General features: G+C 45.8%; 1 protein-coding gene and 1 long non-coding RNA gene across 2 annotated transcripts in view; one reads left to right on the top strand and one right to left on the bottom strand.

Annotated features, from left to right (window-relative positions):
* Positions 1-450: 450 nt before the first annotated feature.
* Positions 451-7,703, top strand: LOC139535421 (potassium voltage-gated channel subfamily A member 10-like). The gene has a single exon (XM_071334815.1). It carries the CDS (start codon positions 668-670, stop codon positions 2,345-2,347), a length of 1,680 nt encoding a protein of 559 aa, XP_071190916.1. The 5' UTR covers positions 451-667; the 3' UTR covers positions 2,348-7,703.
* Positions 7,704-10,007: 2,304 nt separating this feature from the next.
* Positions 10,008-22,336, bottom strand: part of LOC139535214 (uncharacterized) — a 55,183-nt gene continuing 42,854 nt past the window's right edge. The window contains exon 4 of the long non-coding RNA XR_011667078.1: positions 10,008-10,672. This is a non-coding gene — a long non-coding RNA (uncharacterized lncRNA). The remainder of the gene's footprint in view (positions 10,673-22,336) is intronic.

Genomic DNA, 22,336 nt, shown 5'->3' with positions numbered 1-22,336 from the left:
GATATGACCTCAAGTTTCATCAAGATCAATGTGATATCAAGTGCAGTTTATAACCTGCTGCCAAAGCCTGCAGTGCTACTGTATCTGTAAGTGAGCCAACAGTTTCTCTCTGCATGTGCAAGGCCCTAGGTGTCAAGTAGAGACAGCGGTCGCCATTTAAAAGCTTGCGTCAGGATATGTTTACCTGTCTTAACCTGACAAGTGGAAAGATAAATGTCTTAACACCACTAGTCCATCCCAAGTTGCTTTTCTGTAATGTTTGATTGACATGAAAAGTAATCAAGACTATGTAAATGTACCATCCAGGGATAACTCTGACGATCAAAATACATGTTGTTTTTTGAGTTGTGAGTCATTTATGACTGAAGTGCGATGGAGCGCTGATTTTCTGTTTAAGGAGATTGAGCTGAGAGATGATGATACAGAGTGATGTCTTGTTTACGGTCACACACAAACAGAGCCAGAGGATGGAAAATAAGCAGACTTTTATTTCATTTTTTCAGATTACAAGGAGATGGCATCTTAAATCAGACCACCCTGTTGAATACACCTGTCTGAATGCTCTTCGGGAATAAGGAGACCGTGGCAGGATCATCAGACTGGTTGTGGCGTCGCCCCAGTCCCATCTCACTGAGGAACAGAGGAGTGCCCTGAGAAACGCACAGTGATGGAGGTGCCACTGGTGAACTTTGAGAACATGGATGATATCAGCATCAACATGGGCGACCCCAGTGACTCGAGGTACCCCACTTCACCCACCTCAGAGGCGGTGCCTGATCAAAACCTAGTCACCAATTGTGTGACGTCACCACATTCGGCGCAGCACCGTGGGCACCAGATCAGGCCTGAGGGGTTTTCTCCCTCTACACCACCTACACTGACTGCTAACAGTCTGCTGTCCAACTTCAAACTCCTGATGAACAGTGAGGGCTCACCGATTGACAGCATCTTCAATCAGCTGGTTCAGGAGTGCCGTGACAATGAAGAAGACCTGTTTGGGGAGAAGCTGGAAGTGAAGGATGGGAATCAGAAATTGGTCATCAATATTTCAGGCATGATGTTCGAGACACAACTCAAAACTTTATCACAGTTTCCAGACACCCTGCTAGGAGACCCCGCGAAACGGATGTACTACTTCGACCCAATGAAGAACGAGTACTTTTTCGACAGGAATCGTCCAAGCTTCGATGGGATCTTGTACTTCTATCAGTCAGGGGGAAAAATTCGAAGACCTGCCAATGTCTCCTTGGAGATTTTCGCAAAAGAGATTGTTTTCTACAAATTAGGAAAAGAAGCTATGGAACAGTTCCGTGAAATTGAGGGGTTCATAACAGAACCCGAGCCGCTGTTGCCCACTAATGAGGTCCACAAGCAGTTTTGGCTCCTTTTTGAGTATCCAGAGAGTTCCAGTGCAGCTAGGTCAGTGGCCCTGGTGTCTGTCTTTGTCATTGTCATCTCCATCTTCATTTTCTGCCTGGAAACTCTTCCAGAGTTCCGTGATGACGTAGACTTTACCGCCACCCTTTCCCTGGGTGTCAATGGAACCCAGGAAGGACTTGCTTCCGTCCAAAACAACTTATTTGCCTATTTCACAGACCCCTTTTTCATTGTGGAAACTATCTGCATAATTTGGTTCTGCTTTGAGCTTGGCGTACGCTTTGTGGTCTGCCCGAGCAAAAGTGACTTCTTCCATAACATTATGAACACCATTGACATTGTCTCGATAATCCCCTATTTTGTAACCATGGTGACAGAGCTGTGGACCACGCCAGATGAAGACATCAACTCCAGCCAGAACATGTCACTGGCCATCTTACGCATCATCCGTCTAGTGCGAGTCTTCCGAATCTTCAAGCTCTCGCGACACTCCAAGGGGCTTCAGATCCTGGGCCAGACCCTGAAAGCTAGTATGAGGGAGCTCGGTCTGCTGATCTTCTTCCTCTTTATTGGAGTCATACTCTTCTCCAGTGCCATCTACTTTGCTGAGGTGGACGAGCCCCACACACAGTTTGTCAGTATCCCTGACGGGTTCTGGTGGGCTGTGGTGACAATGACCACTGTGGGATACGGGGACATGTGTCCTACTACTCTGGGAGGCAAAATGGTGGGGACTCTCTGCGCCATTGCCGGCGTGTTGACCATCGCCTTACCCGTCCCTGTTATCGTCTCCAACTTTAACTATTTCTACCACCGGGAGACAGAGCAAGCAGAGAAACAGGTGATTGACGATGTGACAGAGACTGCTCAGAAATTATCTGACGCAAACAGATATGAGTATGGTGGTACAACCTCTCCTAACATGAGCAAAATCAATGGTAGCGCGCAGGATGACATGGATGACATGTAATGTGTTTATCATTGAAGTTATTATAACCAACGGCATGACAATCTAAGAAATCAAACATATCTGAATACTGAAATGCACTGATATCATTTTTGTTTCTGTATTTTACATTCTATTCATAGCAGCGTTTGTGCACATAGTATAGTATTCATCTCTCACAATATTCAAAATAAGAAGCTAATATTAGTTATCAGCCTGACTGATCTGCATGTGGATGTGTCAAAATGCAATTAAGATTATATATAAACAGTTACAGCATTAAACATTTACAGTTTGAACTTGAGTATATGTGGCATTATCAGCTTACAAATCCCGCGGTTGTATTTGGTATGAAGTGATGATACATTAGCATCAGGCAATTGTGTTCATTAAATTGTTTTCATGAAAAATATAAATTACACTGTGAACGACATTTCATTTTCAAAGACATGAGCAAGAAAAACACCCTTGGATCAGGGCTCATGTTACACCACATGTTCATGGTATACTTTCATGGTATACTTTCATGGTATACTTTCATGGTATACACCAGTAAGTGCAAAACATGCTGTCGGCAACTCTAGTTTTTGACACTATTACGCTCCAGTAGTTTTATCACACAATCTATGTAGACACTAACTAGACCCTTTAGGGCAGCACTTTATAATAACACCTCTTAACGAAGCATTTATAATGGATTAGTCAATAGTTTATTAATGTATTATTTCAAATGTTAGTAAGCTAGTTATTAACAGTGTCATAAACAACTATTAAAGTATTTTTTAGAATGATTCATTAGGTCATTAATAATATGTTTAATATAGGTACTAATCATTAGTTAAGTCTTTTTGCGTTGCCTAATGTAAAAGTGAGTGCTAAAATGTTAGACAATATTAAAGTGAGTACTGCTGGATTGGTAGCTCCTTAAAAGGGGCAATCAGCAGTTGGTAGATCCATTTTCGGACTTATAAATTAATGATAGGTACCCATTGATTCTTGAAGAATATAATTTATAAATTCCTCATGAGCTTACAGTAATTCAACGGTCGTACCCCCATCACACCCAAAATATAAGTTTGTTTAACTTCAGTGTTTGTAAACAAAGTAAATGTAAACAAATTAAATAGCCTCAAAACATGTTTAAAACTATAAAACTGTTTTATTAAAACAGTCCTTGCATCCATAGCTCTGTCTGTGAATTTGAGAGTGGTTACAATTCTCCAGACCCATCTCTCAGCTTTTTACCGAACCAGGTGGGGGACTACGCTTTGCTATTGTTTCAATTGCTGATTGCCACTTTAACGTCTCAAAATAGCCGAAAACATATCAATGGTAAAATAATAAGCACACAACACAGGATGTTTAAGGAATGATATTTACCATTTTATTCATAAAAACTGTTGTAAAACAACTGTTGCAAGGACGTGAGGAAGAGTTGTAACGCAAATGTTTTGCTAATGTTGTCAACTTCGCAAACGCAACCTAATCATAAAACAGGGAGATGTAGCCTACACACAACAGCTGGCCGTACCAGACAGTTTATCTCTAGTGGATTTGAATTCCTTCGTTACTACTGATATGTGATTGAGGTAGAAATGTTACATGTATGATTTGCAGGAAGACATGTTAAATGTATAACCTTTAAATGCTTACAGTGCTTCAGACTTTTAACCACAGACTACTTTCAAGCTTTGCTTTGTTTGGCGACACTTTGACTGGGCCGTTAAAGGTAGTACGTTTTAAACGTAATGGGATAGTTCAGCCAAATGATGTATTCCGATATTTGTTTCCTCGTAAGCAATCTATAGAATGCGCTAAGGAGTTACTGCACACTTTTTATTTTGATTGATTTATTGATTTTGAAAATTATAATCAGGGGTTGGATCAGCATTAATATTGCAAATAGATTGTGGCTTCTGTCAATGTAATTGTCTGCATCATTTCCAATCCCCCATAAATATGTTTTTATAAATATATACTGTATATTATTTTAAATATATACATGTATAAAAAAAAATATATACGTATAATTTCCCTTATTATTTTCCCCTAACACCCCTCACCTAATTGGAGTAAACTAAAGGAGAACAAAAATGAGGCTTCTGCTTACAGTTTATACATACTACACACATTTACGGACACAGTATATTTTACATTCGTTATCTTTTGTTTGTTTTAGTCCCATTGTTCAGCTACCCTCATCCCCTCCCATCTATCTCTAAAGACCACACAGATTTGATTTCTATTTGCCATATATTTCTCAACTGTGCTGTGATGGTTCACAAAAGTTCTGAACCTATTTTACGGACACAGTATATTTTACATTAGTTATCTTTGTTTTTTTTGTTTTTTTTGGTCCCACCCTTCAGCACACTTTGGTTTTGGCTTAAAAGTCACTGCCAAGAAACGCTAATGTTAGCATTTTCGGACGAAAAACGTTACGTTACTCAACATTGAGCGGGTCTGAAGTTACACATTACACCGTTACAATAGTGTGACTGTTTCGGGTTCAAATGTTCAGTATAAATCTTAAACATCCTCTCTATTATGTGCTTATTGTTTAACCATCGATATGTTCTAGGTGCCACTTGAGACCTTAATTAAGGTACATCAGGTACTGCTGGCATGTCTACCAATGGCATATCCATATTTTTTATGAGAAATAACACTGGTCACTCATGTGTGAATGGTTAGCTTACTATCATTTACAAAGGTGGGAGTAATGTAGAGTACCAGTCAAAAGTTTGGACATTCAAGGGTTTTTCTTTTTTTAAATTCTAATTTCTACATTGTAGAAAAATGAAAAAACTATGAAATATCACAAATGGAATCATGTAGTAACCAAAAAAGTGTTAAACAATATATTTTAGAATCTTCAAAGTAGCCACCCTTTGCCTTGATGACAGCTTTGCACACTCTTGGCATTCTCTCAACCAGCTTCACGAGGAAAGTATTTCCAACAGTCTTGAAGGAGTTCCCACATATGCTGAGCACTTGTTGGCTGCTTTTCTTTCACTCTGCAGTCAAACTCATCCCAAACCATCTCAATCGGGTTGAGGTTGGGTGATTGCTGAGGCCAGGTCATCTGATGCAGCACTCCATCACTCTCCATGGTCAAATAGCCCTTACACAGCCTGGAGGTGTGTGTTGGGTCATTGTCCTGTTGAAAAACAAATGATAGTCCCACTAAGCACAAACCAGATGGGATGGTGTAAAGCTGCAGAATGCTGTGGTAGCCATGCTGGTTAAGTGTGCCTTGAATTCTAAATAAATCACTGACAATGTCACCAGCAAAGCACCCCCACACCATCACACCTCCTCCGTGCTTCACGTTGGGAACCACACATGCAGAGATCATTCGTTCACCTACTCTGCGTCTCACAAAGACACTGCGGTTGGAACCAAAATTCTCATATTTCGACACACATCAGACCAAAGGACAGATTTCCACCAGTCTAATGTCCATTGCTCGTGTTTCTTGCCCCAAGCAAGTCTTTTTTTTCATATTGGTGTCCTTTAGTAATGATTTCTTTGCAGCAATTCGACCATGAAGGCGTGATTCACGTAGTCTCATCTGAACAGTTGATGTTGAGATGTGTCTGTTACTTGAACTCTGTGAAGCATTTATTTGGACTGCAATCTGAGGTGCAGTTAACTCTAATAAATGTATCCTCTGCAGCAGAGGTAACTCTGAATCTTCCTTTCCTGTGGCGATCCTCATGAGAGCCAGTTTCATCATAGCGCTTGATGTTTTTTAAGACTGCACTTGAAGAAACTTTAAAAGTTCTTGAAATTTTCTGGATTGACTGACCTTCATGTCTGAAAGTAATGATTGGCTGTCGTTTCTCTTTGCTTATTTGAGCTGTTCTTGCCATAATAGGGCTATATTCTGTATACCACCCCTACCTTGACACAACCCAACTGATTGGCTCAAATGCGTTAAGAAGGAAAGAAATTCCACAAATGTACTTTTAACAGGGCACACCTGTTAATTGAAATGCATTCCAGGTGACTACCTCATGAAGCTGGTTGAGAGAATGCCAAGAGTGTGCCAAGCTGTCATGAAGGCGAAGGGTGACTACTTTGAAAATTATCAAATATCAAATACGTTTTGATTTGTACTAATCCATTATGAGTCCTTTATTACAAGGTGTTATTTATAAAGCACTACCACCTTTTGCAGGTTACCTACATTGCCTGTGACTTAAATCTTCAATGCATGTAGAAAAGCCTACACGGCACAAGGTTAGAGACTAATTGTATGCATCACAAACAAAGTGCAGGAATGAAACCTAAGTAATGGCATCAAGTCAAAATGTCAAGATATGTTGGCCTTCATGCATCTTCATTTCTACATCGCTATGAATTTCAGGAAAACAATCCCACCCTGTTATTTGTACGCACAAAGAAGTAACAGTAGTTTCCTTTTAAGCTCGCATAATTTATAACATCATAGGGAAATATGTTGACTCTCATGAAGACGCTAATTAATAGAAAACTATCAAAAGAGGAGAGAACAAAGACTCATGCCTCTTTGCACTCCAGTTGATTGAGGCGTTATTGTAATAATTGCTGTCATTGGCCTTGTAGGGCCCAGTGTGCCGAAACAACGAAACACTGGAATCGTGTATTGAACACATGTAAGTGTGATAGTCCTAGTGACTTTCTCCGACATTTCACTCGTACTGCATTTACCTTCATTCCCTACCATGTATTTGAGATGGATATGGAATACCTCAATTGGCTTTAGGAATGGGAATTTTTCAGAATCGTTTTTTTGTGAATGATATCAATTCATTCAGAAATGAACCATTGCTTTTACAAACTTTGGATATTGCTTAGTCCTGTGATATGCATGGCACCAAATCATGGCAACCCATATGCATGCTAAATACTACTACAAAATACTACATACTATACTTGAACATTCATATTGTTGTCAGTTACACGAACAATGACATTGCAGAAATGGCGTTGGATATATTGAGTTGCTCGGTTCAACAGTGCAATGGACTATTTTTTCGTGAGATATGATTACATATTCCGGTATGGGATTGGTGTATGAACCATAGTATTGAGTGTGTTCACAAAGGACCTACGAATTTGCAATGACAATAGACAGAGAGAAGAAAACATATCAGGGCCTGTACAGTATATTTTTTCATTTTGATTATCAAAACATCAATACTTGCCATCCTGAAAAAAAGTTGTAATAAGATGGATGACTATGATATCAGTCAGTTAGTTACTTAAGCACTTTACAAAAGTATATAAAGACTGATTATGTATTAATAGTGTACAATATACAGTATGTTTAATTACATATATGTGCTGTGCATTATTTATGAAATTGAGTGCCTTTAATTAAACATGTACCCTACTTAACTACACTGAGCGTTTTCCTTTTGATTTCTAGTCATTCACAGAGACATCAAAGACATACAATAATTTCGGAAAGCATTCATACCCTTTGACTTTTTCCACATTTTGTTACGTTACAGCCTTATTATAAAATAGATTACATCATAAGGCACTGCATCGCAGTGCTAGCTGTGCCACCAGAGACTCTGGGTTCGTGCCCAGGCTCTGTCGCAGCCGGCCGCGTCCGGGAGGTCCATGGGGCGACGCACAATTGGCCCAGCGTCGTCCGGGTTAGGGAGGGTTTGGCCTGTAGGGATATCCTTGTCTCATCGCGCACTAGCGACTCCTGTGGCGGGCCGGGCGCAGTGCGCGCTGACCAGGTTGCTAGGTGTACGGTGTTTCCTCCGACACATTGGTGCGGCTGGCTTCCGGGTTGGATGCGCGCTGTGTTAAGAAGCAGTGCGGCTTGGTTGGGTTGTGTTTTGGAGGACGCATGGCTCTCGACCTTCGTCTCTCCCGAGCCCGTACGGGAGTTGTAGCGATGAGACAAGACAGTAACTACTAACAATTGGATACCACGAAAAAGGGGGTAAAAAAAAAGATGAAATAGTTTTTTTCCCTCATCAACCTACACACAATATCCCATAATGACAAAGCAAATAAAATTCAGAAATTTATAACAGAAAAAACCTTGAAATATCACATTTACATGAGTATTCAGACCCTTTACTCAGTACATTGCTGAAGCACCTTTGGCGATTACAGCCTCAAGTCCTCTTGGGTATCACGCTACAAGCTTGGCACACCTGTATTTGGGAAGTTTTTCTTGTTCTTCTCTGCAGATCCTCACAAGCTCTGTATAGCACTGAATAGCACAGCTATTTTCAGGTCTCTCCAGAGATGTTCGATCGGGTTCATTTCTGGGCTCTGGCTTGGCCACTCAAGGATATTCAGAGACTTGTCCCGAAGCCACTCCTGCATTGTCTTGGCTCTGTGCTTAGGTTCATTGTCCTGTTGGAAGGTGAACCTTCCCCTCGGTCTGAGGACCTGAGTGCTCTGGAGCAGGTTTTCATCAAGGATCTTTCTGTACTTTGCTCCGTTAATCTTTCCCTCGATCCTGACTATTCTCCCAGTCCCTGCTGCTGAAAAACATCCCCACAGCATGATGCTGCTGCCACCACCATGCCTCACCATAGGAATGGTGCCAGGTTTCCTCCAGACATGACACTTGACAATCAGGCCAAAGAGTTAAATCTTGGTTTCATCAGACCAGAAAATCTTGTTTCTCATGGTCTGAGAGTTCTTTAAGTGCCTTTTGGCAAACTACAAGTGGGGCTCATGTGCCTTTTACACTGGAGGTACTTCCGTCTGGGCACCCTACCATAAAGGCCTGATTGGTTGAGTGCTACAAAGATGGTTGTCCTTCTGGAAGGTTCTCCCATCTCTACAGAGGAACTCTGGAGCTCTGTCAGAGTGACCATCAGGTTCTTGGTCATCTCCTTAATCAAGGCCCTTCTCCCCCGATTGCTCAGTTTGGCCGGGAAGCCAGCTCTAGGAAGAGTCTTGGTGGTTCCAAACTTCTTCCATTTAAGAATGATGGATGCCACTGTGTTCTTGGGGACCTTCAATCTTGCAACATTTTTTGATACCCTTCCCAAGATCTGTGCCTCGACACAATCCTTTCTCGGAGCTCTAATATGAATATGAAAAACTCTGAGACCAGGTTGCCATGCCAACATGCTCTTTGGAAGGGTTTCCAGAAAAACAGCTTTAATTGAGAGCAAGCAACAAATATAAATGCCTGGAGTTTGCAAAATGGCTTTGGAACCTTGATTTGAACCGGTGCTATGGTCAGGTGAGCCAAAAATAGAGCTCTTTGGCCCTGCACACCAGTGGTAGGTTTGGAGTCAAAGGGGATGCATCTGCAAAAATGTATGTCATACCTACTGTAAAATATGGTTGTGGATCTTTGATGTATAGGGCTGTTTTGCTTCCACTAGTCCTGGGGCTCTTGTTAGGATCAAAAGCATCATGAACTCTACCAAATGGTTCATTTACCCCAAAATCTACATTTTGCAATGGTCCTCTCTGAACTTAAACCTCGTTGGAAACATGTCGTTTGAATGAAGGAGGGCAGTCCATAAGCAAAGGATATCAAGGATCTGGAAAGATTTTGTATGGAGAACTGTTCTAAGATCCCTCCCAATGTGTTCTTCAATCTCATAGAACATTTTAGAAAAAGGCTCAGTGTTATTATCGTCACAAGGGGAAGGTGCCGGAGTATTGAAAACAGGGGTACCAAATAATTTTCAAGACTATTTTATTACTTGTTAAACAAAATCGCTTTCACTGAGCAATTGTATTATTATAAAATAATATAATATAAACAAATTGCATACAATATAGCTCAATTTGAAATATTATCAATCAATCAAATGTATTTATAAAGCCAGCTTATATCACAAAGTGTTTTACAGAAACCCAGGCTAAAACCCCAAACAGCAAGCAATGCAGATGTAGAAACACGGTGTCTATTAAAAACTCCCTACAAAGGCAGGTACCTAGGAAGAAACCTAGAGAGGAACCAAGCTCTGAGGGGTGGCCAGTCCTCTACTGGCTGTGCCGAGTGGAGATTATAAGAGTACATGACCATTAAGGACAGATTGTTCTTCAAGACTTTCAAATGTTCATAGATGACCAGCAGGGTCAAATAATAATCACAGTGGTTGTAAAGGGTGCAACGGTTCGGTACCTCAAAAATAAATAATACATGTCAATAAATGTTCAAGAAAGTAGGTACGGTAGAGAGAGAGAGAGTTGAAAACAGCAGGTCCGGGACAAGGTAGCACATCTGGTGAACAGGTCAGGGTTCCATAGCCGTAGGCAGAACAGTTTAAACTGGAGCAGCAGCACGACCACGTGGACTGGGGACAGCCAGGAATCATCAGGCCAGGTGGTCCTGAGGCATGGTCCTAGGGCTCAGGTCCTCTGGGAGGAAGAGAGGGAGAGAGAGAGAATTCGAGGAAGCATACTTAAATTCGCACAGGACACCAGATAAGACAGGAGAATTACACCAGATATAACAGACTGACTCTAGCCCCCCGGCACATAGACACATGCAGTATACATACTGGAGACTGAGACGGGGGAGGTCGGGGGACACTGTGGCCCCGTCCGGCGATACCCAAGGACAGGGCCAACCAGGCAGGATATAACCCCACCCACTTTGCCAAAGCATAGCCCCCACACCACCAGAGGGATATCTTCAACCACCAACTTACTACCCTGAGACAAGGCTGAGTACAGCCCACGAAGATCTCCTCCACCGCACAAGCCCGAGGGGGGCGCAAAACCGGACAGAAAGATCACGTCTGTGACTCAACCCACTCAAGTGACGCACCCTCCTAGGGACGGCATGGAAGAGCACTAGTGTACAGTCTTTTTTGCTCATTTTTATAAAACGTGCCAATAATTTTGGATGTGCAGAATGGTAGATTTTGGACTGTAGAATGGTGCTATAAAAAAAACTCAACCTGAACCAATGCTGTAGGCAGAGGTGTCATGCCTATTGTAACTGAGGGTGGTAACAATTAATGCAAATACACTGTATATAGCTCGGCCATCAGAGTCCCCTCAAAAATGTCTGATGCATGACATCACTGGCTGTAGGCCTATACCTCTACAGACCAGCAGAGACATGAGGTGGTGAGAGGACTGGTAGTCAGCATGTGGCACCAGGCCTGGTTTCTTGTTAACACTTTGTGTTAACTGTTATTAATGCCTTCAGTGCTGCAGTCAGTCAGTGTGATGATGGCATTTCTCTCACCACTCTCTAACCTTTTCTCAACAACACAAGGGACTCCCTCGTGTGTGACTGCCTGAGAATGTGTCATGTCACAGGGGGATGGGTTCTTTTTATATCTGATACATGGCAGAGAAAGAGGATGCCAAGTGCTTGTGTCCTCAAACACTGGGTTTCAAATCAAAAGAGTGTGTGGGACGGAGATTGTTTGAAGATAGGGGTTGTCTATTCTATATGAAGGGCCTTATCAATGAAAGGAAAAGCACAACATAGCATTTAAAAAGATCAGAGATGGCTATTTTTAGAATCCCCGCCAGCTGGTAAAGGATATAAAGTGCGAAATACTCCAGGGATGTGAAATAGAGGAGAGATTGCTGGCTTAACTTAGAACTGAGAAACTATTACCATAGTTATTACCATAATTCTACATGCTAGATGTAGAATATAAGGGTATGCGCTTGACAACGGCTTTGAAAGACATTGCTTCAAAGCAAAAGCAGCAAATTAAATACAAAACAAATTAATTTTTTTATGAGATTATCTGTCTTGGCTTCCTACGGTAAGCGCAGATATGAGACTGTCACACAGTGCACATGAAATATACTGTAGGTTAATATGCACGTGTGACACACAGCACAGATAACAGATTGACGCACATACATTGTTTCTGTGTTTTCTATGTTTGTCAGTTTAGATTAGATCATATGGGTGGCTGTGTCATTATTGCCGGTTCAATTCATCAGACCTGCTACTTGACTTTGGCCATTGTCATGTCAGTCAGTGTCAGTGGGGTCTGTTTGGAGTCTGTTGTGATCAGATTTCTGCTACTCATGCGAGAAGTTAGTGCCTAGCCATATGGCCTGCCCTTCCGCCCCACTGATCACTGATGGTGAGTAGTTGTATCTTCAACTGACTGACCAGCTTGATAGTGTTGTGCCATTTAACAGACAGGTGGCAGGCACAAGGTCGAACACAAAGTGAAGCAGCCTTCATTATTCATCAGGTAGTCCACAAAGAGATCAAATCCATCCTGCCTTGATACCCCTGAAAAAATCCATTCAAACGTCCAACGAATGGCTGACGCTATGACATTACACACTATAATTTACCACTAATGGTTCGATAATTATCAGTTTTACTCATTTCTGTCCTTCCACTAATTTCTTTAGTGACATGCTTTTCCGATGCTTTACTAATACAGTGGATGGTCCCGTGCCAAACCACAGACAGTGAATCTTATATCGGTGTGGCTCGTGTTACTGTTTTGTCAGCAGACACTCAATAAGCCAATTTTAGAGCTTCTCAGCTAGCAGTTTGTGTACCAAAGTGTCCTCTGGAAGACAGAGTCCCTGGAGTTCAACGTAAAGGCTAGGCACAGGCTGGCTGCTCAAAACCTCCAAAGACTCCTCTATCTTGATTTTCTCCTCTGAATGTAACATACTGGAGGGAAACAGTGGCATCAGCCTTAAACGTACCATTACCTTGACAACAGGAATTTGACTAGCAACGGTCATCAAAATGGATAAAAAGGCCAATAATACAGTTCTGATGAATGTAACAGATGCATAATGGAGTAAGATACTCAACACTTTTTGTGTTTCATATTCATCAAATATTCAATTAATTATAGCACATAAACAAAGCACTCTGAAACTGACCAACTGTAACGGCAGCCTTCCCTCTCTTCACTAGAAGAGAAGGTGTAGCAGGGATCGGACCAACACGCAGCGTAGCCAGTGCTCAACATGTTTAATAGAAGAAAAACAGTGAACACTTACAATAATACAAAATAACAAAAATGTGGCAAACCGTCACAGTCCTAGCTGGTGCAGACAAAACACAGAGACAGGAAACAACCACCCACAATCCCCAACACAAAACAAGCCACCTATATATGATTCTCAATCAGGGACAACGATTGACAGCTGCCTCTGATTGAGAACCATATTAGGCTGGACACAGAAACAGACAAACTAGACACACAACATAGAATTCCCACCCAGCTCACGTCCTGACCAACACTAAACAAGCAAAACACATAAGAACTATGGTCAGGACGTGACAGTACCCCCCTCCTGAGGTGCGGACTCCGAACGCACCCCTAAAACTCAAGGGGAGGGTCTGGGTGGGCATCTGTCCGCGGTGGCGGCGGACACCACTCCACCACTGTCTTTGTCCCCCTCCTTAGCGTCCTTTGAGTGGCGACCCTCGCCCCGGACCTTGGCCTAGGAATCCTCCCCAAGGCCCCCACATGATTTAGGAGACAGCTCAGGACAGAGAGGTAGCTCAGGACAGAGAGGTAGCTCAGGACAGAGAGGTGGCTCAGGACAGAGGGGCGGCTCCGGGCTGAGGGGCGGCTCCGGGCTGAGGGGCGGCTGAGGGGCGGCTCCGGGCTGAGGGGCGGCTCCGGGCTGAGGGGCGGCGGCTCATGACTGGGGGGCGGCTCATGACTGGAGGGCGGCTCATGACTGGCGGGCGGCTCCTGACTGGAGGGCGGCTCCTGACTGGCTGGCGGCTCTGGCGGCTCCTGACTGGCTGGCGGCTCTGGCGGCTCCTGACTGGCTGGCGGCTCTGGCGGCTCCTGACTGGCTGGCGGCTCCTGACTAGCTGGCGGCTCCTGACTGGCTGGCGGCTCTGGCGGCTCCTGACTGGCTGGCGGCTCTGGCGGCTCCTGACTGGCTGGCGGCTCTGGCGGCTCCTGACTGACTGGCGGCTCTGGCGGCTCCTGACTGGCTGGCGGCTCCTGACTGGCTGGCGGCTCCTGAATGGCTGGCGGCTCTGGCGGCTTCTGACTGGCTGGCGGCTCTGGCGGCTCCTGACTGGCTGGCGGTTCTGGCGGCTCCTGACTGGCTGGCGGCTCTGGCGGCTCCTGACTGGCTGGCGGCTCTGGCGGCTCCTGACTGGCTGGCGGCTCCTGACTGGCTGGCGGCTCTGGCGGCTCCTGACTGACGGACGGCTCTAGCGGCTCCTGACTGACGGGCGGCTCTAGCGGCTCCTGACTGACGGGCGGCTCTGACGGCTCGGGGCAGACGGGCGGCTCTGACGGCTCGGGGCAGGCGGGCGGCTCTGACGGCGCTGGGCAGGCGGGCGGCTCAGACGGCGCTGGGCAGGCGGGCGGCTCAGACGGCGCTGGGCAGGCGGGCGGCTCAGACGGCGCTGGGCAGGCGGGCGGCTCAGACGGCGCTGGGCAGGCGGGCGGCTCAGACGGCGCTGGGCAGGCGGGCCGCTCAGACGGCGCTGGGCAGGCGGGCCGCTCAGACGGCGCTGGGCAGGCGGGCCGCTCAGACGGCGCTGGGCAGGCTGGCCGCTCAGACGGCGCTGGGCAGACGGATGGCTCAGACGGCGCTGGGCAGACGGATGGCTCAGACGGCGCTGGGCAGACGGATGGCTCAGACGGCGCTGGGCAGACGGATGGCTCAGACGGCGCTGGGCAGACGGATGGCTCAGACGGCGCTGGGCAGACGGATGGCTCAGACGGCGCTGGGCAGACGGATGGCTCAGACGGCGCTGGGCAGACGGATGGCTCAGACGGCGCTGGGCAGACGGATGGCTCAGACGGCGCTGGGCAGACGGATGGCTCAGACGGCGCTGGGCAGACGGATGGCTCAGACGGCGCTGGGCAGACGGATGGCTCAGACGGCGCTGGGCAGGCAGGCAGCTCAGACGGTGCTGGGCAGGCAGGCAGCTCAGACGGCGCTGGGCAGGCAGGCCGCTCAGACGGCGCTGGGCAGACGGATGGCTCAGACGGTGCTGGGCAGGCAGGCAGCTCAGACGGCGCTGGGCAGGCAGGCAGTACAGACGGTGCTGGGCAGACGAGCAGTGCAGGCGGCGTTGGGCAGACGGCCGACTCTGACCTGCTGAGGCGCACAGTAGGCCTGGTGCGTGGTGCCGGAACTGGTGGTACCGGACTGGAGACACGCACCTCAGGGCGAGTGCGGGGAGAAGGAACAGTGCGTACAGGGCTCTGGAGATGCACAGGAGGCTTGGTGCGTGGTGCCGGAACTGGAGGTACTGGGCTGCAGACACGCACCACAGGGAGAGTGCGTGGAGGAGGAACAGGGCTCTGGAGACGCACTGGAAGCCTGGTGCGTGGTGTAGGCACTGGTGGTACTGGGCTGGTGCGGGATATACCGGACCGTGCAGGCGTACTGGCTCCCTTGAGCACCGAGCCTGCCCAACCTTACCTGGTTGAATGCTCCCCGTAGCCCGTCCAGTGCGGGGAGGTGGAATAATCCGCACTGGGCTGTGTTGGCGAACCGGGGACACCATGCGTAAGGCTGGTGCCATGTACACCGACCCGAGGAGACGTACTGGAGGCCAGATATGTTGAGCCGGCTTCATGGCACTTGGCTCAATGCTCAATCTAGCCCGGCCAGTGCGGGGAGGTGGAATAACCCGCACCGGGCTATGCACACGTACAGGAGACACCGTGCGCTCTTCCGCATAACACGGTGTCTGCCCGTACTCCCGCTCTCCACGGTAAGCATGGGAAGTGGGCGCAGGTCTCCTACCTGACTTCGCCACACTATCCTTTAACCTCCCCCCCCAAGAATTTTTTGGGGTTTCTTCACGGGCTTCTTACCGCGCCGTCGTGCTAACCTCATTCGCCGGTATCCCTCCGCACATTGCTCCATCGAATCCCAGGCGGGCTCCGGCACTCTCCCTGGGTCAACCGACCACCTGTCTATTTCCTCCCAAGTGGTGTAACCCAGATCCGGCTCCTGCTGCCGAGCTAGCTCCTCGAAACGCCGCCTCTCTGCTTTTGCTGCCTCCAGCTCTGCTTTGGGGGGGCGATACTCCTCTGGCTCTGCCCAGGGTCCTTTTCCGTCCAGCTCGTCCTCCCATGTCCATTTCTCCTGGTCCCGCTGCTGCTGCTGCCCGTTGCTACGCTGCTTGGTCCGAGTTTGGTGGGTGGTTCTGTAACGGCAGCCTTCCCTCTCTTCACTAGAAGAGAAGGTGTAGCAGGGATCGGACCAACACGCAGCGTAGCCAGTGCTCAACATGTTTAATAGAAGAAAAACAGTGAACACTTACAATAATACAAAATAACAAAAATGTGGCAAACCGTCACAGTCCTAGCTGGTGCAGACAAAACACAGAGTCAGGAAACAACCACCCACAATCCCCAACACAAAACAAGCCACCTACAGTGGGGAGAACAAGTATTTGATACACTGCCGATTTTGCAGGTTTTCCTACTTACAAAGCATGTAGAGGTCTGTAATTTTTATCATAGGTACACTTCAACTGTGAGAGACGGAATCTAAAACAAAAATCCAGAAAATTACATTGTATGATTTTTAAGTAATTCATTTGCATTTTATTGCATGACGTAAGTATTTGATCACCTACCAACCAGTAAGAATTCCGGCTCTCACAGACCTGTTAGTTTTTCTTTAAGAAGCCCTCCTGTTCTCCACTCATTACCTGTATTAACTGCACCTGTTTGAACTCGTTACCAGTATAAAAGACACCTGTCCACACACTCAATCAAACAGACTCCAACCTCTCCACAATGGCCATGACCAGAGAGCTGTGTAAGGACATCAGGGATAGAATTGTAGACCTGCACAAGGCTGGGATGGGCTACAGGACAATAGGCAAGCAGCTTGGTGAGAAGGCAACAACTGTTGGCGCAATTATTAGAAAATGGAAGAAGTTCAAGATGACGGTCAATCACCCTCGGTCTGGGGCTCCATGCAAGATCTCACCTCGTGGGGCATCAATGATCATGAGGAAGGTGAGGGATCAGCCCAGAACTACACGGCAGGACCTGGTCAATGACCTGAAGAGAGCTGGGACCACAGTCTCAAAGAAAACCATTAGTAACACACTACGCCGTCATGGATTAAAATCCTGCAGCGCACGCAAGGTCCCCCTGCTCAAGCCAGCGCATGTCCAGGCCCGTCTGAAGTTTGCCAATGACCATCTGGATGATCCAGAGGAGGAATGGGAGAAGGTCATGTGGTCTGATGAGACAAAAATAGAGCTTTTTGGTCTAAACTCCACTCACCGTGTTTGGAGGAAGAAGAAGGATGAGTACAACCCCAAGAACACCATCCCAACCGTGAAGCATGGTGGTGGAAACATCATTCTTTGGGGATGCTTTTCTGCAAAGGGGACAGGACGACTGCACCGTATTGAGGGGAGGATGGATGGGGCCATGTATCGCGAGATCTTGGCCAACAACCTCCTTCCCTCAGTAAGAGCATTGAAGATGGGTCATGGCTGGGTCTTCCAGCATGACAACGACCCAAAACACACAGCCAGGGCAACTAAGGAGTGGCTCCGTAAGAAGCATCTCAAGGTCCTGGAGTGGCCTAGCCAGTCTCCAGACCTGAACCCAATAGAAAATCTTTGGAGGGAGCTGAAAGTCCGTATTGCCCAGCGACAGCCCTGAAACCTGAAGGATCTGGAGATGATCTGTAGGGAGGAGTGGGCCAAAATCCCTGCTGCAGTGTGTGCAAACCTAGTCAAGAACTACAGGAAACGTATGATCTCTGTAATTGCAAACAAAGGTTTCTCTACCAAATATTAAGTTCTGCTTTTCTGATGTATCAAATACTTATGTCATGCAATAAAATGCAAATTAATTACTTAAAAATCATACAATGTGATTTTCTGGATTTTTGTTTTAGATTCCGTCTCTCATAGTTGAAGTGTACCTATGATAAAAATTACAGACCTCTACATGCTTTGTAAGTAGGAAAACCTGCAAAATCGGCAGTGTATCAAATACTTGTTCTCCCCACTGTATATATGATTCTCAATCAGGGACAACGATAGACAGCTGCCTCTGATTGAGAACCATATTAGGCTGGACACAGAAACAGACAAACTAGACACACAACATAGAATTCCCACCCAGCTCACGTCCTGACCAACACTAAACCAGCAAAACACATAAGAACTATGGTCAGGACGTGACACCAACAAAAAAATATATTTTTAAAAAATCGATGGATTACAGAAGTTTTGATAGGAATTCAGGTGTTTAATTGAATGTCAACAATCAAAAAATGTCATATTTGAAACAACAAATGAAATGACAAATGCCAAAATGTGTCACGTCCTGACCATAGTTCTTATGTGTTTTGCTTGTTTTAGTGTTGGTCAGGACGTGAGCTGGGTGGGCATTCTATGTTGTGTGTCTAGTTTGTCTGTTTCTGTGTTCGGCCTAATATGGTTGTCAATCGTTGTCCCTGATTGAGAATCATATATAGGTGGCTTGTTTTGTGTTGGGGATTTGTGGGTGGTTGTTTCCTGTCTCTGTGTTTTCTCTGCACCAGATAGGGCTGTATCGGTAAGCCACGTTTGTTATTTTGTATAAATCATGTTGAACACGAGCTACGCTGCGTCTTGGTCTGATCCCTGCTACACCTCCTCTTCAGACGAAGAGGAGGAAGGCTGCCGTTACAAAATGGCCTATTTATATGTGTTTGTATTATATTGCTAGAATAATAATGTTTGAAAATAACATCTCATTTGCATATATACAGTACTTGTGCAAAATGTAATACATTTGCATGAAATTATTCTCAGCATCTTTTTAAAGGTACCCCCCCACCCCCAATCTCCAGTAGTTTTCAACATGGATTTCACTCATATTCATGATTGTTTTTGTCAAATCCTCTTGCATATTCAACATTAGGTGGAGACTATGTTCAGGAAAATTATGCTGCGTTCATATCAAGTGGGAAACAAAAAAAATACTATTTGTAAAACTGGGAGCAACCAGCTGTGTGTGTTCACATGCTTTGAACTCATTGTCAACACCGATTGGCTAATGGCAAACAAGCTGAATCAACCACACGCTAAAAGTAAAGCTATCATCCTCGCAAACAAACTACTGTGTTCAAAAACCATACTAATTCGTTTTTCAAAAATAATGTTTTGTTGTTGCATTTAATTGTTGAAAAGTCCGTGATCGAGGTCGTTTCCTTAGTTTGTGAGTTCAGCATGCGGGAGCTCATGCCAAGTTCACGTGCCAGTCAGAAGAAGGAAACTGACGTTTCCGACATGCTAACTCGTTTTAGACAGATAATCTCGAGTTTCCCACTTGGGAAGTATCTGAATCAACCAATGGGAAGCTCCACGCAAATAACTTACGGTCATTTTAACTCGGAGGTTCCGAGTTTCCGAGAGCACGCGAATACGACGAGTTTCCCAAAAGTAAATACCAGTTGAAAGGGCGTTCAAGTGGATTTTCCCAGAGATGTGATGAACGCAGCATGATACCCCCCTGTTTTATAATCTAAACGTGCTGCTCTATAATTTACCAGCACACAAGTGTACGTTGTGTGCAAGATCCAAACCCTATATACGAGATTTGATTGTTCCTTTTCGAGAGTGGCTTCCCTTGCAGTTGAGGTACTTTGTAAACATTTGTGGTATAAATATTACCTTGGTGCATTAATCCCCATCCAAGGGTCGGCTTTGAAATAGATGCGAATCAGAAACCAAACTCCACTCTTTGACATTTTGAAGGGGACTGGGGTTTGTTTGACTGGTCATAAGTGACATTTCCACGATCGTAAAAAAAAAACTGGAAAATGTGCTTCGTACAACCAACAGTTGGAATGTGCATTGCTTTTCTTTTTAACCCTTGTGTTGTCTTAAGGGTGAAACATGACCCGCCACTATGTTTAACAGCAGAGAAACCCCCCAAAAGTATATTTTTTCAACTTGAAATTTGATGACTTTTCCTAGAGTGACCCCAACATTAGAAAAAGTGAAACATCGCCTTTGTTCATATTTACATGAAAGCTGTACACCACCAGGGTACAACGATTGACATAGGGTCAGTTATAAAATCATTTACACACCACAAAAACCACACACACACACAGAAATTGAGATTGTGTGCTACTGATTGAACTCAGACAAAACTAAAACTGTCTTGTGAGTGTGCAGCATCTTCCCTCCACGATCCCTCCACGACCCCTGCACGACCCCTCCACAACCCCACACATGACCCAAGTTCACAGACAAAACAAAAACAATTTCAGACAAAATAAACCAAATTTGAAAGCATTGTTTACTAACGGGGAATGCAGTCAGAGGCTATAAAGGTGCTGCAGATGACAGTCCCCCCAGTTCTCTCTATGCTGAAGCTATGAGTGCACGTTTCAGTGCCCAACAGGTGGCAGATCGGATTTTTTCAGATGTCCAGGAGGAACAAGAGAACAATGATTTAGAAGGACATATCTGAAGAAAAAGAAGATGGCGAAGAATACAACCCAGAGCCCGATGCATCATCTTCAGATGAAGAAGAAATCCCCCAAGCTGAAAGAGACATTTTTGTCAAAGAACAGCAAAATAATATGGTCCTTGTCACCATGTGACAACTGGGGCAGGATGGCAGCACAACATGTCATACTGATGACCCCAGGGCCAACAAGACAGGCAGTTGCCCATGCCCCAGACATCGCCTCAACATTCTAAACTCAGCAAAAAAATAAATGTCATCTCACTGTCAACTGCGTTTATTTTCAGCAAACTTAACATGTGTAAATATTTGTATGAACATAACAAGATTCAACAACTGAGACAAAAATTGAACAAGTTCCACAGACATGTGACAAACAGAAATGGAATAATGTGTCCCTGAACAAAGAGGGGTCAAAATCAAAAGTAACAGTTAGTATCTGGTGTGGCCACCAGCTGCATTAAGTACTGCAGTGCATCTCCTCCTCATGGACTGCACCAGATTTGTCAGTTCTTGCTGTGAGATGTTACCCCACTCTTCCACCAAGGCACCTGCAAGTTCCCGGACATTTCTGGGGGGAATGGCCCTAGCCCTCACCCTCCGATCCAACAGGTCCCAGACGTGCTCAATGGGATTGTGATCCGGGCTCTTCGCTGGCCATGGCAGAACACTGACATTCCTGTTTTGCAGGAAATCACGCACAGAACGAGCAGTATGGCTGGTGGCATTGTCATGCTGGAGGGTCACGTCAGGATGAGCCTGCAGGAAGGGTACCACAAGAGGGAGGAGGATGTCTTCCCTGTAACGCACAGCAATGAGATTGCCTGCAATGACAACAAGCTCAGTCCGATGATGCTGTGACACACCGCCCCAGATCATGACAGATCCCGCTCCAGAGTACAGGCCTCGGTGTAACGCTCATTCCTTCGATGATAAACACGAATCCGACCATCACCCCTGGTGAAACAAGACCGTGACTCATCAGTGAAGAGCACTTTTTGCCATACCTGTCTGGTCCAGCGACGGTGGGTTTGTGCCCATAGGCGACGCTGTTGCCGGTAATGTCTGGTGAGGACCTGCCTTACAACAGGCCTACAAGCCCTCAGTCCAGCCTATTGCGGACAGTCTGAGCACTGATGGAGGTATTGTGCGTTCCTGGTGTAACTCGGGCAGTTGTTGTTGCCATCCTGTACCTGTCCCGCAGGTATGATGTTCAGATGTACCGATCCTGTGCAGGGGTTGTTACACGTGGTCTGCCACTGCGAGGATGATCAGCAGTCTGTGCTGTCTCCCTGTAGCGCTGTCTTAGGTGTCTCACAGTACGGACATTGCAATCTATTGCCCTGGCCACATCTGCAGGGGGCACAATGTCACGTGTGACAATTTCTTCACCACTTATGAACTCAGCCAGCAGCTCCTGAATAGGAAGATCACCATGGTTGGCACAGTCAGAAAGAACAAGCCTGAGCTCCCCCCCTGCACTCCTCGCAACAATGGGGAGAGACGTCTTCTCATCAAAGTTTGCCTTCACCCCCACCACCACTCTAGTTTCTTACCTCCTAAAGAGGAACAAGAATGTGGTCCTCCTGAGCACACTGCATAAAACGGCTGAGATCAATGATCGTGATGACAGGAAGCCAGC

This window comes from Salvelinus alpinus, chromosome 12, assembly GCF_045679555.1.
Source record: "Salvelinus alpinus chromosome 12, SLU_Salpinus.1, whole genome shotgun sequence".
Lineage (NCBI taxonomy): Eukaryota > Metazoa > Chordata > Actinopteri > Salmoniformes > Salmonidae > Salvelinus > Salvelinus alpinus.
Note: the sequence above shows the minus strand (reverse complement) of the source record. Positions and strands in the feature narration are given on the sequence as shown.